At 45.0% G+C, this 16,826-nt stretch overlaps 2 protein-coding genes across 3 annotated transcripts in view; both read right to left on the minus strand.

Moving 5' to 3' along the window:
- The window catches only part of flt1 (fms related receptor tyrosine kinase 1), a 34,330-nt gene extending 27,516 nt beyond the window's left edge, over positions 1 to 6,814 (minus strand). For both annotated transcript variants that reach the window (XM_084340398.1, XM_084340397.1), the window contains exons 1-3: positions 6,557 to 6,814; positions 3,038 to 3,134; positions 1,554 to 1,759 (exon numbers count right to left, since the gene is read on the minus strand). In XM_084340398.1, the coding sequence (XP_084196524.1) occupies positions 1,554 to 1,759; positions 3,038 to 3,134; positions 6,557 to 6,614 (361 nt within the window). In that variant the 5' untranslated portion in view covers positions 6,615 to 6,814. The remainder of the gene's footprint in view (positions 1 to 1,553; positions 1,760 to 3,037; positions 3,135 to 6,556) is intronic.
- An 839-nt stretch (positions 6,815 to 7,653) lies between these two features.
- On the minus strand, positions 7,654 to 16,576 carry LOC311249290 (suppressor of tumorigenicity 14 protein homolog). The gene is made up of 19 exons (XM_084340215.1): positions 16,455 to 16,576; positions 15,705 to 15,876; positions 15,481 to 15,605; positions 14,275 to 14,342; positions 13,965 to 14,158; positions 13,032 to 13,127; positions 12,626 to 12,845; positions 12,386 to 12,528; positions 12,165 to 12,262; positions 11,937 to 12,046; positions 11,635 to 11,768; positions 11,446 to 11,550; positions 11,219 to 11,329; positions 11,024 to 11,137; positions 10,801 to 10,920; positions 10,541 to 10,724; positions 10,197 to 10,468; positions 9,965 to 10,101; positions 7,654 to 9,133 (listed from the first exon to the last, which is right to left on the minus strand). The coding sequence occupies exons 1-19, from the start codon at positions 16,533 to 16,535 to the stop codon at positions 8,966 to 8,968; spliced, it is 2,652 nt and encodes an 883-aa protein (XP_084196341.1). The 5' UTR covers positions 16,536 to 16,576; the 3' UTR covers positions 7,654 to 8,965.
- Between the last annotated feature and the right edge of the window lie 250 nt (positions 16,577 to 16,826).

Below are 16,826 nucleotides of genomic sequence, written 5' to 3' on the forward strand. Positions count from 1 at the left end.
AAATGGACTGGGAGTCATAACCCAGTTTGCTGCTTTTAGCACAAGATAATAGCTAAAGATGACTCACAAGAGTGAATCGACATTATTAGCAACTCAGGAGGAGGACGATGTTCAGGGAGATTTTAGTAAGAAAATCAACCTGAAACAACAAAATAAGATTTTGAAACAGTGAAGGAGACGTGTCCTGCCATCCCAGGTGAAATTACTTCCTTGATTAAGTGAAATATGTTTTTTTTTTTTAAATCACTTTCCCTGAACTGGCCTGCTGATTTCAAACAGAAAGGAAAGAAAACAATCAGCAGCCTATATTCACAAACACACACACACACACACACACACACACACACACACACACACACACACACACACATCCAAGTATCAATCTCAATAACAAACAAAAACAAACAAGACACACTCCTAAATATACACACCCATTCATTGAATACCCATTCAGCAAATGACTGCCTGCAGTCAACAATAAACACACAGATTGTTTAGAAGTAATCAAACGGCCTCGCTGTGCTTTCTCCTCCCAGCTCGACTACTGTATGAGTCCTGTGCCATTGAAAAGTGTGGGTGTTGCTCACTGTATTGTTTGTTACCGTAGGGTGTTATTCAAGGAAAGCAAATCTCTGAACATTCGAACAAAAGTACCCCAAGGACTAGCGGACTGAGGGCTTCCTTCTCTCGCTTTGATTCCTAATAGAGGACTCGGGGAGGGAGGCAACGTCTGAGCAGAGCCGCGGGCCAAGTCTGACGCTTAATGGACATGGTGACCTGAGCGATTGATGGCCCCCGAGGGTCCTGTTGGCCAAACAGTAGCGTGCCCTGTGACCCTGGCATCCAGCCCGGCTCCCTGCCCGGTGCAGCCCAGCCCGATCAGCGTCACCCTGCAGGACAGGGAGGAGCGGGCTGGGCAGACATCGCGCCTCCTCTGCCCCTGGATACCACTGAGCCACTGGCCTTCATCTTATCCTTCTCAGCTCCTCTCACACACACACACACACACACACACACACACACACAAACACTTCTACACACCTCCCCGCCGCCACCTTTTAGAGACACAGCGACATCCCCTCCCAGCACACCCCCTTCGAGCCCTTCCCCTCCCTCCCCCAAGCACAGGATGCTTCAAGCAAGGCTGAGCAGAGCAGATAAGGCTGATGCCCTGGGAAACTCTGCCCAGGCCTGAGCCTTTCAGCAGCTGGGCTATTCCTGGCCTCGAGGTAGCACGTAAACGAAAGTAAAAAAGGATTTATATATAGACAACAGGGAGGTAGTCCCGGGCTGAGAAAAGAGAGGCAGGGGAGTCAAGGGGGGGGTGGGTGAAACTGTGCCAGAGTCATCTAGAAGGATGTGTTGCTGGGACAAACAGTGTTTAGATATTATTGGCTCTCTGGCATTGGTCTGTATTTAGCACCCACCACATCCTGTTTAACCTGGGGATATAAACAATAAGCATGAGGGGGTGAAGGAGTGTGGGCCTTCTCAACGAGTGCCAGAGAAAAGAAAAGAAGTTGTTCTCTTGGGCAGCAGCAGTGTCTTCTTACCTGTGACATATACATAGATGGAGGTCTGTTTTCGGGTTCGGTGCCGGTATCTGCAGCGGAACAGGCCGGTGTGCTGCACCTGGCTGCGGCTCACCGTCGCAACGCTGCAGTACTGCGTGCTCGTCCTCCCGCAGCGAGACTCCTCCACTCGCACCTGATCTCTGGACAAACCTGACGGGAACGCCCATGACAGCTCCCAGCGACCCCTGGCCAACAGGCAGTTGAAAGTTTGCTTAGAAAAAACTTGGCAATCTTTGTATGTGCTTCCCCACATAGTTTGCATTGTATCATAGAGTAGGAAACCTTATCACTTCATCTAATGATTGCGTAAGGCAGGTGATTCTTGCCATAACTTGATAAGTTGATTTACTTTCAGGCTGTGGATGAATGAGAGGTTTATTGAGACTCAGCCCAGTCGCCAGAATAAAATGTTGGTATTTTACATTTCTGCAAATCATGGAAACACATTTAATTTGTAAATGTCATTTGCATCATTTCTGCAATCTGTGTAATATCACACCACATCTATATGAGCTGATTTTCATATCTCTTCATATAAGACAGCTGTCAAAATAGAGACCACTGATTGACCACTGAGATGTTGGGACATTTTCTAGCCCTGTTGGTGGCATCAAAACTAGATATTTTTGATGAGATGTCGGGACAATATGCAGCGGAAAACCAGGTATTTTTAACGAGAATTCCCAGCCATGTTAGTGGCAACAAAACTTGATAACTTTCCACCCCTGTTAGTGGTAATAAAGCCAGGCATTTTCAACAAGATGCCAGGAAACTTGTCATGTTTGAGGCAATAGAACCAGGTAAACCAAAATATATTTTCCTAAACCTGTGTGTTTTTTTGTGCCTAAACGTAACCAGACTTTAAGCACAGCGTTGTCACAACATAAAATAAAAGACAAACCTAAAGAAGACGAAAAGTTGCAACGTAAAGAAATGTAAAGATTTGTCACAGTTCCAGAAATGTGCATTGCTAACATTTATTCTGGCGATTGGGTTGTGAAACTTTGACTGCACTGATGAAACCTGTCGAATTACATTTCTCTGAAAAAAGTCAAATAGGAAACAGCTGATTTGTGGTCAAAATACTGTTAATAGCAAGAGGGACTGGGGCTGAATAACTCCACTGACAGAGGACCATTGTGCTAGTAACTGTTGAAGAAGTACTTGTAATGGACTAACAGTGATTGATATGAAAGCGCCTTGGGATGAGGTCCAATTTCATTGGTCAAAGTCAGCTTGGTGTCTCAATAAATCATTTAATGACATTCTAATGAGTCTCTTCATGGTGATTTTGATGATTATTTTTCTGTTACTATGAGGATACTAAGCCTTGAAGATGGGAATGTTTGCTTTGACTTGCAGGGGTCTATCACAGCGATCGCCAATTCTTTGTCCCACCATAGCTCCAACCCTGTTGACCCAGTAGGAGGTCTCTGGCTTGGATCCATCTACCTGAAACTCACCTGCAGCTGAGCAGTAGTGTCTGGTTGGTGTCCAGGACCAGCTGCCGAGATTTCACATCCAGAATAGGGACGCTGTACTTCCCCTTCTGATCTTTATCTGCAGAGGTCAGAAGAGAGGATGAGAGTACAGAAAACTCCATCACTGATTTAAGTGCATTGTACTGTAGTATGGGTTGTCTAGTAGTGACTGCAAGGTCATTGATTTATTCAACGATAGAGGTCAGAGCTCAGCATGTAAAACTTCAGTATGCAACATTATTTAGGGACATCTGGGCCGGATGCTCACTCTGAAATGTGGGCTTGAATCTGGGATTCCACAGAAAGAGATTTTACTGGTTTATTAATAAACTAATCGTGCAATAATAGTGGATACACCTTCACAATTATTCAATTCTAATCTTATGAATGGGAGTCGCCTTTGTGTGGACCCAGACCTACATGAGACCACTTTCAGAGGAAATCCTGGAAGGCAAAACACTTTACAAGGAATAAATATTTTCAGACAGTTCCCATAAGCTCTGTCCATTACAGGCCGGACTAAACTAGACTCTTGACTCTCTGACTGCAGAACCGATCTTGGGTCCAAGCTCCGCCGCACGTCCTCCATCAGGGCCACGGTATCTGTGACCCTCCTCACATCAGGCCACTTGACAAGCTTGTGTGGAAATGCGTAAGCAGCGTCCCTCTTGTTTATCAAATGAAGGCATTTCTCCACTCCATCGCTGAGGTTTATTAATGAGAGATAAAGACGACTGTCTGTCCGCCCTTCCTTCCTCCCAACAACAGCGGAAACATCATTCAGGGAAGTCCGTCCTTCACTGTGACCGGTCCTCGCAGAGTGAGACTCAAAACACTCCTCACATCACAACTGTCTTACTGCTCTGCCAGTAGTTAAATCACAGCGAGTGAGTTTATCACTAAAGTCCATTATTACCATTCATTGTCAGCATCATTGTTCCCAGTGGATGCCCCATTGAGCAGATCCAACATTACTCACACTGCTAGCACTTCCTATACTATTTCCTTGCATTTCAGTGAGTCAGTAGGCAAGACACACACACACACACACACACACACACATACACACACACACACACACACACACGGCAGGGAAAGGGGAAGTTTGGGATGTCCTCCTTCTGTGGCCTTTTCAACAAGCTGTGAAGTGTCTAAAAGCACCTTTTACAAAGAACTCGGTCCGGTTTTCCCGATACTTCACCAAAGTGGCACAGAAAGTTCAGGTTTTTGCACACAGGAAACTAAAACCATCACGTGAAAGTTATCTTTTTGTGGCAGTCTTCCACACAGTCGCTCAACATTACCTGGAAAACATTGTTCTACCGACTTATCAGGTATTTTCCAGGAACACTTGGCAGGATAAAAAAATATTGTTGGTGTCAGTTTTCAAGGGTGGAAAAATGCTTTCACTCATACAAAAGTGATATTCATCACTGAAATGAAATGAGGAAATTACTGAAAAAATGTGTTTTGCAATGAAACACAAATTACTGCATCTAATCTCAAGAGCCTTAAAATGACTTCTATATAACATAATGCACATTTGTTTATGTTATATTGTCAGTTTTCCATTCAATGCTTCTTCCTTACGTTATTTGCTTTTTATCTTTCTTTGCATTTTCAACTGGGTATGGGATATAGGGATTCAAGGCAGATCACTCATGTGCTATGTGAAGACCTACTTGGAAATATGCTGACGGGATCATTTCTAGAGAATTCATCCACAAAACCCTAATTTGTTTGAGGTTTCAGGAAACGAGTTAGCAAAAACCTACAGTAATAATATGCAATTAAAATGTCACTGATTTGACAATATTCACATATTAAATCATATTAAGTTGTGCCTTTTCTATTAAATTTGATTTCTGAAAATCAGATGTCTTCACCTTTATCAAAAGTGCACTATGTAGTATCAAGATCACTTTTAATCAGAAGATTATGTTTCTTTTGTTTTCACGACTGAATAAACTAACTGACCTTAAAGGACAACACAAGTTCATACTGTATATGTGGCGGACCCTGCCACCTTTCTAGCTTCAAACTGTGTTCTGGACCTTATTTTCCTCTGAGAACAGCTTGTTTATTCAGTTATGGAAAAAATAAATATTTAGGTTTTTTGATTACCTCAATAATATGGTAAATATTAACATTCTGAGTTTGAATTTCTTCTCCAAAACTAAATAGGGCAACTTTAAACCTACTGAAGTTAATTATAACATTTTAACGACAGCAACAATGAATGATGTGTGCAAATATAGATGAGTGTGAATGTTTGACAACTCTCCTCTCCCGATCATGATGATGTCTTTATGAAACTTATTTGAAATTGTATTTAAATGTATAAGTTGATGAATATATTACAGTTAAAATCAATATATGTAAAATCAAAGCTATTGTTCCCTAAAATCTAATTAAAGATAGGCCTTGAAGTTGTATCCTAAGTGTTGATTTGGCCAATCAGCAGGAGAGAATGCGTGAAAAATGAAGAATAGACAGAAAACATTTAAAACAACCGTCTTAGAAAATCGATTTTGCAAAAGGTGCGTACATAATGCGTGTTAACAACATGAATGACAGAGTTCATTAAGAATTAATTCACTGACATTGTGATAAGGCGTTAATAGCTCATCTGTATTCACAGAGACAAGGATGCGCAAATGAAGCTCTTAACTTGTTGATTGCGCATCATTACATTTCTCAGGGAATAAAAAAAAAAACATTTTTTTTTTTGCGCCACTGATGACTTCTAATCGACCCGTAACACCGCAGAGAAATCTGTGAAGCGCATTAAAGCAACATGCCGACTGCAGATTAACCCCGCTTCCTGCTCACTGGATATTTTCCTCCAGTGGGCCGTGACCCCTCGTACATTTCTATCAGAATTTTTCATTTGGCAAACTCATCAGTCTCAGGAAACAACGCCCTGCGTGTGTCCATTCAACCGGGGCCAAGCGCACAAGGAGCCGGGCCACAGAGGTCCGCAATATCCAAACAAAAGTACCGCAGGATAGAGCTTATCTCCCTCACTGCACTTGGTGCTAATGGAGGTTTACACGCTGGACGGGCTCAGACACACGACCCCACAGACGACTTAATTGGCCTGTAAATGAGCAGCCGCGCCACACTGCGCCACAATGGAAAGGCGCATCTTTTGTTTTCTTCCGAAGAAAAGGCCGAATGCTCTGCTTCGGGGATGGAGATAATTTTCTTTTAAAAGAGCGTCAATGACCCGTAAAGGAACCTCTGGTTTATTGTAAGTTATATACGTCACAAAAGCCGCGCGTAAAACGCAATTTTTCCATAAGTTAAAACGTGTCCAGTCTCCTTTTTGGGTTCGCACATGTTCAAACTAAACTAAAGGAACAAATTAAACCAAGTGCAGTAAACAACTACATTATTAAATAGCTGAACAAGTTATTAACACCGGGTGGAATGACTACAGCAGGTGCTCTGTGCGCCATTCAGCGGCAAAGAGTCAACAAAAGTGAACCCGTTACTCACCTTTCGCAAGAACACCGTACAATCCACATAGCAGGCAGATGAGGATAAAATTCATCATCTCTGGAGACTCCGATGCAGCGAGCGGCTTGTGAACACAAAGTATGAAACAAGTTTTATTCCTGCTCTTGTTTTTCCTCCCTCCAGACTCAACACAGCGCAGCGCACTTGTCTGTCTGCGCTGCTGGTCAGTGAATACAGATGGTTGGTTTCCTGAGGATAGCTGCGGGAGATCACGCAACAGGACACCGCGCTTGAACTCCAGTGCAACTTTTTCCCATCGTTTTGGATAGTGGCGCGGATTTATACAGTTCCCACAGTGCGGCCACCGGATAGCGGACTTCCGTGACGTCCATTGACACACCCAAGGCGCGTAACAGCAGTCCCCCTTTCAGTCCTCACCAGTGGTCAAGCACTCAGCCAGCGAGGTGTTAATACAAGTAGAGTCCAAACACGCATTTACGCGTTAAATCGTCCCTTCCTAACCAATAATCTGCAGCCTTAGTTATTTTCAAAACTGGCTAGAATTACGCACGCCTGGATATGTGAGAGGATGCGCACATGGCAGCTGTGCATCAATCGCTGTACCCTGGATTGGTACACGGGATGATCAGCACGTAGGCACAGGGGGAAGCGGGTCGTGTCCTGATCAACAACTTGACAGACACGTTTCTCGCATTTCAAACTGACAAGTTTCCTTCTTGCAAAAGTATGGCAGAATTTCCAGAGAAGAAAAATACTTCTCTCTCCTTTTACAGACAGTTCACCTCAGTCACAAACTATCCTCCAGAACCTCAGCAGATGATATATTACAGTGGTGTACATGTTTGATGATGTTTTTGTTCTCATTTCCTCATTTGTTTTAAACGGTTTTATTCTTTTTTGCTTCCTCCAACTTCATTTCTTTTAACCCAATTGTATCTGCCCTGTCTGGTTTTATTTCCTTTTGCAAAGCACTGTGTAACTTTGTCAAGAAAAGTGCTATATAATACCAGTTTATTATCATTATTATAAGTGTACAGGTGCCTTTACTGCACTTTTCAGTCAAACTCACCAGAGAGTTCCAATCCAGAGTTTTGTTGAGAAACACACCCGACCTCCAGCATGGGAAATGTGGTCTTTAATATAAAGGCATACAATCTGATATTATTCAAAAATGATGCACACTGCATGTTTTTTAAAAATCCTTCAGGTGTAAGGTGCATCATTCCCTCGAGACGTTAAAAGAATCAACTATGCACATTGACCACTGGGTGGTGATGTGAGCCGAGCGAGAGCAGGAGAAACACCAGTGTCAGCATAGTTTTCAGGTGAGCTGCGATCACGCTGCTCAGGGAGCATGAAGTACAAATGAGGCACCACAAAGATAAATTAAATCATCGTAAAACTGAAATGCAAAATATATTATCACCTCCTAAACTGGGGGATTATTCACTTCTCTACAGTTATAGATGAACGTACGGCTATGACCCAGATAAACTCATGATATACAAATGCACATACATACACATACAGTACAATAACAACTCTTAAACACATACAGTGAGTCATGAACACGCATATACAGTACATGGACGAATGTAGACGAAGGCAAAAATATAAGCAGGGAGATAACTCTTTCCACATTCAATAAAAGGGCTGACGTGTATTTTGTTGGCAACAGCTGACACGGTCACTAACTCTGTGGAGAACTAAAACAGGAACAGTCATTGGCTACATTTACATGCACAGAATGACCTGGCTAATGGTCGTACTTTGGCAAACCTCAAATCTGTACATGGTTCTGTGTTGGTGCAGGAAGTGGTATTTGTAATAACCTGATTTTTACCAAAATTGTCTTATTACTGCGATTTTCACGAGCACCACTGCTTTCTGTTGTAAAGATCTTGATCTTTTGTAATATTATAACTGTAATATGACGATCGTGAGAGAGAGTAAACTTTGTTGGACTACTGTTCATGCACCTAGGTTACCGATCTTCGTGCTGTGAATCATTTTGTCTGATTTCGTAGGAAATCCAACCTGATGGCTGGCTTTGAGAGTAGCCAATCTTCTCACCGATGATCTCATTTGTTTTTGTAGGTCATCGAGAGGCATTACTATTAAATTGAGGTTGTTTCATAACCAATTTAAAACTCCTTGTCGCTGCTTTAATAACCGAGTTATGTACTGATTTTGTTGTGCATGTCAACATAGCCACTGTTGATGTTTGGATGAGGAAGTTGTTTGGTTTAGAGCAGGGATGATGATGATGATGCAACCGCTAGTCGTCGGCATGGACACGCTCCCAAAAAACTGACTGAAGGTGCTGTCATGCAATCATGACGACAGTCTGAAGATGGACTCCAGGTCTGAAACCTTTGTCCTGTGTGTCAAGTCTGTCAGTTTTGTTCATGTCAGTCAGGTGTTCAGTCACACCTGTCCTTTAGTCTGCTGATGGATCCAGTCAGTGAACTTGACCACCTGCGTGTAGACACCTGGACGGTTCAGCCTCGCGCAGCCCTCACCCCAGCTCACGATCCCCGCCAGGAACCACCGTCTGCCTCGCTCCAGACACACCAACGGACCTCCTGAATCACCCTGAGTGATACAAAAAAAAAGAAAACACATGAAAGAAAAGGTAAGCAAATACCCCTCTTGGGCCAGTTTAGCCAATTGTTGATGATTTTTAAATTTAAATTTAGAGGGGGGGTGAAAGCGGGTCTGTAGCAGTTAGTCTGCATTTCAACAGACATCGCTACATCCACCATTTTGTCATATCTGTTATTGCCTTCAAAAGAGGTCATGTTTACTGTGCTCATGAGAAGAGTCCATTTAAACGCCACCCATCTCGTGATAGCTACACCTTTACAAAGTGGAAAAGTTTTGCCTTTTTTACATTTCCTGCATTACATTACCTGCTCGCTAGCTTGCTAAACTGTTAGCCTTGGTGTACACAACTTACGTCTTAACCACTAGCTCACGAGTGCCATTCAAAGGCAGTATGTGACCAATCACTAATAATTACCATCAATGAACTTGTTGTCCAATAGCCTACTGTTTCACAACTGTAGCCAGTAAACCTTCAAAGGCCAACCAGTCTTCAACCTGTATTGGAAGTGTGTTTAGCTGACTGCAAAGCCCTGCACCTTAACCTGTAGTGAGGGCAGAAGAAGTGGAGTATGATGACCAAGAGAAAAATGTATGTGTTTCTCAATTTTTCCTACTGCAGACACAGTCTGTTGTGGTTTAGATAAAATTCTGTGAAATGTAAAAAATCAAACTGAAATCAAATTCACTGAGGCAGCTGCGCATTTTGTGGTTATGACTAAAAGGTAAATCACAACTTATTGTTACACAACAATTCTAGGAATGAGTGTTAACAGTATCCAGTACTTTTCCATAACTTTCAACAGCAATTCACACACTGACCTGACAGGCGTCAACCCCTCCCTGCAGGTTCCCAGCGCACAGCATCCTGGGAGTGACAGCGTCGTCATACAGCTTGTTACACGTGTTCCTGTTGATGATCTTCACTGAGGCCTCTTGTAAGCGAGAGGCCAGTTCACCTATCAATTAAAAAAACACAAAATCTTTGGTATGATCATCAAACTTTTGTAAATTAGCTCTTCATTTTCATTAGATAACATTTAACATTTCTTACCGTCCTCCATGAGGACCCCCCAGCCTGTGACATAGCAGCTGGTCCCTGTTGTGAAAGTGTGTGAGGGCGCGGGGACGCACACAGGCTGCACCAGGTCATTGAAGAAGACAGGAGCACTGAGCTCGAGAAGGGCGATGTCATAGTCAGAGGTGAACTGGTCGTACTGCGGGTGGAGGAGGATCCGGCGGATCGGCCTGGTGGCTGCTCCGTTATTCCCTGTAGTCATCACACGCATTCCCATGTAGGCCCGCCACGCACGAGCATCCGAATATCTGCAGACACAACATGCATAAACACAATGCCGACATTAATGATGATTATCATAATTCAGGTGTCTTTCTTACTTGATAGCGTCTGAGTCCTGGAAGCAGTGAGCTGCAGAGATGAGCCAGCGGCTGGAGACCAGTGTAGCTCCGCAGACGTGGCCGTAGCGATCCATCTGGAGGCTGACCTGCCATGGCCATGACCCTGCCCCAGCATCAGATCCACCCACGATCTTAGTACGCTTCCTGGGCCTGGTGCCACAGGCTGGAAGGGAGACACGGAAGTCTTTTCAGTCAGAATGACATGACTCTACGGTGGAGTTTTGTGAGTGAGAACTTACCACAGCGCAGTTCATCAGAGCTGTCATAGCAGTCTTTGACTCCGTCACACTCAGGGTTAACCTTACTTACACACTTTCCATTGGCACATTTGTACGAGGATGAGGAGCAGCCTTTAAAATCTAAAAAGGATGAAAGACAAAGTGAAACAAAGGGCATTTAAAATTGAAAAAAGTCAGTATTAATACAACACATTCACCGATGTCTGATAACATAAATTCTCACACGCTCTGGTACAGTTGAGTTCATCGCTGCGGTCTTTGCAGTCAATAACACCATCACACACTGAAGACTTCGGCAAACAGACTTTGTTAGGACACACGTGGTAACATTTACCCCCTAAAAACAAACACATAGGCGTTTAATTATCAAAATACACACCAGTACACACACGTGTTACGACAGTGACAGTCTACTCACCACAGGTGCCTTCTTCACTGCTGTCTGCACAGCTGCTGTGACTCACACACTGGCTGCTTTGAGGCCGACACTGACCGTTCCCACACAACACTTCTCCTGGCCTGCAGGATGCTACATGTTTTGCACATTTGTGCAAACACAAACAGAAAAACAGAAAAATCTGAGTGTAGCACAGGTCATGTCTTTGAAATTAAATTCTATCTACAATCTTCAGGCAACAGACATACAGCATCTAGCCTCGTCCCGTCCGTCTGAGCAGTCTTTCACTCCATCACACACCTTCCTCAGAGGGATGCAGCGTCCGTCTCCACAGCGAAACTGACGGGGACAGGCTGGAGATGGACAGGAAGCACATGTGACCCCAAGTAGACCTGACATGCTGTGACAGTGGAGTGAAAGCATCGGATTTTACTTACTGCCCTCTGGAGAGAAAGCTCGGTAGAGCAAGTAGAAGCCCTTGTGAGTGAGAGATTCATCCGAATGGAAGTGGAGGGAGACAGGAGAGGAGTAGACCCGCTTTTTGCTGCTGTCTGACACTGGATTACACAGTCTAGACACAGAGGAGAGCGGAAAAGAAGGATTTTACTTTTGACTGCAGCTACATAAAACATGGAAAGTCTCGAAAATTATTTAAAATTGCCCGATGTGAATGAAATGCTAATCCTGAGTCTTTCTTCTGGGCACCTTGGTTGAAACACGGTTCAGCTTCACAACTCACTTGAGCCCTCCGATGTCTAGCCAGTCTTTCTCACAGCCGTCTGACGACGAGGAATCCTGAATATCCATCATCACGATCGTCATGGAGATCAGGTATCCTGGCACGGGCGCCTGAAGAAAGAGAAAAAGAAAAACACGCTGGAATGTGGACAGGTAAAACAACAAAGAGATGATTCACTCTTTCATTCTTCCACTCACAGGCAGGTACACATACAGTCATGTGACTCACCCGTACTGTCCAGGTGCAGTCTATATTAGGAGGGTAATAGGAGGGGTAGTAGGGTGAGGTAATCGAACCGTTCCAGGAGGAAATTGACCCTCCACATCCTGCAGGGGGAGATGATGACACGGATAAGTGACACAGTAACGCCGGGCCAACTTTGCTCTACATATGCTCGTCAGACCCAGACAGAATTTTGCGTGCTTTGTTTGTCTGTGAGAGCATCATACCTGCTTTTGGGATGGCTTGGAAGTAAGCTTTGAAGATTGCTCCATCCCTCTGCCTGCTGAACGAGAAGGTGACCAACATCACGTTCCCAGAGGACGTCAGCTTCATGACAGGTGACGAACCCGAAACAGGCAGCCCACACCACCTGAGACGAGCGAATGCATTCAGGAAAGGTTTAAAACATATAAATGAGAATGAGATCAGCGCAGAGTTAAAAGGGAGCGGCCATGAAATGTCTTTACCTGGCGATTATCTTGTTCTGTAACGGAAGTAAGAAGTCATAAGCTGAGAGCTTGTGAGCAGTGCAGCTTCCCGGCGTGGCACCGTGCAGGGTGAGGATGACCAGTCGAACCACATGACCTGATGGCACACGGAGACGCCACTGGTAGTATGGCTTCTTGGGACTCACGAGGCTCAGGGTGCGGTTGTTGCCATACTTGGCATAGAGGTCAAAGGACATTGCTTGACGGAGGAAAGGATGGAAACATTTATTTTGTGTTGCAACACATTAGAATGCACAAACATCAGTTTAAGTAAACACAAGTTTAAGTTCAGTGTAGCAGCAGTCCAGACAGAGTTGCCTCAATCACGCTTTTCCCTCATGTTTAACTCACCATTAGTAAACCACATTTTGTAATATAAAGTCACCTTGGAAGCCAAGCTGCCACTTCCCACTCTGGATGCTGTTTGGATTCTTACTCTTGTCTGACTTTTCATCTGATTCAAAGTCATCAGGGTCCAAACCTGCATACACACACAGTGGATATCAAAATACTTTGCAGATTCAGTACCACTCAAGAGCAATGCACACACATAAAGCAACATTATTAATACTTAAAGGGGCTCTAAGTAACTATTTATGATAACGTGACGTAAAATCTTTAAAAAACTTTATGCACATTCTCTCGTTTCTCGTCTCAGGGCCTCTCTCTGCTCCGCTAACAGATAGCAACAGCAGCTAATGTTAGTTTAGAAATAGAGCCCGCTAACATAAACTAACGACCTGCTTATATCACCACACAGAAGTTACACAGAGCCCCTTTAGTTATTAATTCAATCAAAATGAATACAACATGTACAATATCAAGCAATTACAAAGGATTAGCTGTTAATCATGTGTTTCTAAATTGAGCGTTTGCATTTAAAATGTAAAGGCCTGTTAGAGTTTCAACCTATTTGTTAGGAGCTGATTGTTTTAGTGTGAGTGGACTAGTTTCAAAGACATCAGCTGTAGACATGTCCACCTCCTCTCAATTACAATGGAACAAGACTCGAGATAGATTACTAAAGATAACCCACAGACTTTGTTGTGAGCTTCATGTAGGAACTACTTTCTGTATCACTGCGCAGAAGGCAGCGTGCATCTACCCGAATAATGTTTTCATCTGGCACTAGAATAAAAACAAATAGTTCCTACATGAAACAGCTCACAACGAGACTTGTGGTGCTCAAAGCAGAAACAACATTTATTTTTTTGAAAATCTCAACAGGAAAAATGGGTATTTTTGATATTGGGGTGAACTGTGTGTACATATGTCTGTGTTTAATGCGCGTGTACTGTATATGTGTGAGCGCCTCTACCCAGCAGGTGGAGCATTTTGTCATCTCGCTCCATGTAATAGCTCTGCTGGTTGCGGCTGTCCCGCAGCACCTTGTTGCTGCCGGGGAGCCTGCGCTGCAGCCTCTGTGGGCTGGACCTCCGGATCGCCATGGCAACGTCGTCCGGGGCGGAGAATTTACTCCAGTAGAAGACGTTGAGCCCTTCTGCTCCTTCACTGTCACACAAAGGGGGTTCACAATGTTGCTATTCTGCAGGGGACGTACAGCTGAGTGTGTTGTTGCCATGTTGCATTTTTCTCTCTTCAGTAAGCTCTGTGTCAGTGCAGCGTACCTGAAGGCAGTAATTCCTGAGTGCAGGTGGTAAGAGCTCCACGGTGAGGACTCGTAGAGCTCTGAGATCTGTTTTAAAAAAGACAGACGGACAAAGAGGGGTCGCCATGTAATCGTTTGTACAGTACTGTAGGTGTGACATCACAGAAGTGCAAGTGAGGTCACTTTCCCAGTGTGAGCAACACATGAACACACCTGGTCGAACATGCAGCCCGAGTTCAACAAAGGCATTGTTCCAGTGTGTGTGTATCAAACTCTGCATGTGTGTATGTTGACTGTGAGCAGCACAGAGCTCCATTGTGTCTCTACCCGCCGGCCGTGTAGAGGTAGGACCCTGGGAGGTATGGGCTCCTGGCCTTGAGTTCACCTGCTCTTTAATGAACAGATGGCCACACAGATACTATGACCACTTAACAAGCCTGCTAACTCACCCTCACAGCTGATTAAAGGAGCATTACACTGTGTAACAGCAGATTTGGAGGGGATTTACAGCTATCAGTTCACCATTTCTCCACTGCTCAGCAAGAATGTGCAGCCGTGCATGTGACCTTTAGCTCCAAAACCCAAATTCCCCCTCTGGTATCCTCAATCCCTCTGTCGTCCCAGCCTGCCCTACTGCCCTGTCTCTCCCTCTCAACCCCAGCGTCAAACCGAGGCTCTCCTCCTCCCTGTAGTGTACGGCGCACAGAGCGGCTGATTGTGTGAAAGCTACACAGACAATGTTTTTATTGAAGGCCTGCTCTTCCTCTCACTGTTGCTGCCTCGGCCTAGCTGGGCTCACAAATGCCGGGCTTGTCCTCAGCCCTGAAAGGGCCCTGTCCCAGGGGGTCTGGGGAACTCGCACACACACTGTGCCCAGCTCCTGTTTCAGCTTTACATTTAACACCACCAGAGAGAGAGAGGGACAGAAGAGAGAAAAGTGGTGTGCGGAAAAGAAAAAAAAAAAAAACAGAAAGCGAGAAAGAGGAGGACAAAGCCGATAAAGAGAAAAGCGAACAAACAAGAACGTAAAGACGACAAGAGAGGAGAAAGAGGGCGGCAGTGTTTTGAAAGCGCAGCATAAAAGAGACGAGCAGCCCGCTGTAGTGAAGCACGTAAGAGATAGAGTAGAGACATCAGCTCCAGCCCAGAGTGGGAAGGTCATGCAGCGCTATACACTGTCAGTCAGAGGGGAGGCAGTGACAGTCAAGTCCACCGTCCCACTTACATAATGGTTCAAAGCCTGAGCCTGCAGGCGGAACTGAGGGGAGGTGGAGTCAGTCAGCTCTGAGGTGAAGCTCAGGTTTGGGAACTCCACGCTGCCACCGAGGAAGAACACTGAGGAGGGTGGAGCTGCAGAGGAGGAGGTAGAGATGTGAGGCAGGTGCACTGAAGGTGGAAGTCACATTCATAAACACATTTTAAAAAAGACAGGAAAGCGTCTGTACTCACATGTTAAGAAGTGGAGGGTCAGTGCAATGGCGGCAGTGAAGGGAAAGAAAGGCAGGAGACCCAACATCCATCTCCTCCAGGAGCCACAGGCCGGAGCTCGCTGCCCCCCCTCCACCTCAGGCTTCGTGGGGGGGCTCAGTGACTGGGTGGGCTCCTTCAACTCCACCTCTCCCTTCCACACACAAGCACTCAAATATCATACCAGCTTTTTATTACATCTCTGCTCAAGTTGCTTGTAATTGTTTGGATTTGACATCAGCAGAGGGGCAATAAAAGAAAAGGCAGCCTATGTGCCAAAATCAATGAGACATAGATTTTATTATGGCTGAGCAGACACTGATTCAGGGAGAGTAACGGTGAGCATCTTTGAGCTGAAAGGATCTCCTTAAACATTTAAGGGGTTGGCAGGATTCCCCGGGGGAGCAGACAAAGCGTGGCTGGAGGAGTCTGCTTTCCCACGGCCTGGCTCTGCGGTGTCAGCACTCAATCAAGTGGCTCACGACACAGACATTCATGAGAAAGACAACCAGATAGCCTAGAGACGGATTTTGCAATTAAGCCGAGGTCGGTTTGATCACTTCTGATTATGATCCATCCCTTTTGGAAATGCAGAAAAGTTCTCAAAAGTTCAGTAAGTTGACCAATTTCGAATTACAGAAAGAATATATTGAGAAATTGTTTTTGCGCAAGGAGATTCCCAGTTTGGCACCGACTTTTACGCGCAATGAAAACAGCCCACAGATGGCTTACCTGTGCAGCGGAGCAGCCTGAGTGTCCATGCCCGGAGACGCAGAACACCTCGCAAGTTTTGCTTTTGGGGAGAGTCCTCATGGCACTGTCCCGTTCAGCTCCGGAGAGGCGATATGCAACAATACCTCAGGCATAGAAACGATGGAGAGAGAGGAAACCCCCGTCGTCGCTTCCTTTGAGAGAAAAAAGCGCAAGAAATCCGACCTGAGCGGCTCGGATGCGGCGGGCATTCACCGCCTCCCGTTTACCTGAACGGGGCGGCAGGTGTCACGCGGAGCCCCAGAATGCAGTGCGGGGGACAATGAGAGCACTATGAAAGCGTACAATCCGCACAACCATCCGTGCGACAGATATTGTGGGCAGACTTCCTCA

Source organism: Pagrus pagrus, assembly GCF_965226575.1.
Source record: "Pagrus pagrus genome assembly, chromosome: 20".
Taxonomy (NCBI): domain Eukaryota; kingdom Metazoa; phylum Chordata; class Actinopteri; order Spariformes; family Sparidae; genus Pagrus; species Pagrus pagrus.

Coding starts and splice junctions, on each gene's coding strand:
- LOC311249290 (XM_084340215.1), bottom strand. CDS start 16,535: ATGAGGACTCTCCCCAAAAGCAAAACTTGCGAGGTGTTCTGCGTCTCC. Junction 11,330..11,445: donor ACGGGACGAGGCTAGATGCT/GTATGTCTGTTG, acceptor CAAAACATGTAG/CATCCTGCAGGCCAGGAGAA. Junction 9,134..9,964: donor GAGGGGTTGACGCCTGTCAG/GTCAGTGTGTGA, acceptor TGTATCACTCAG/GGTGATTCAGGAGGTCCGTT.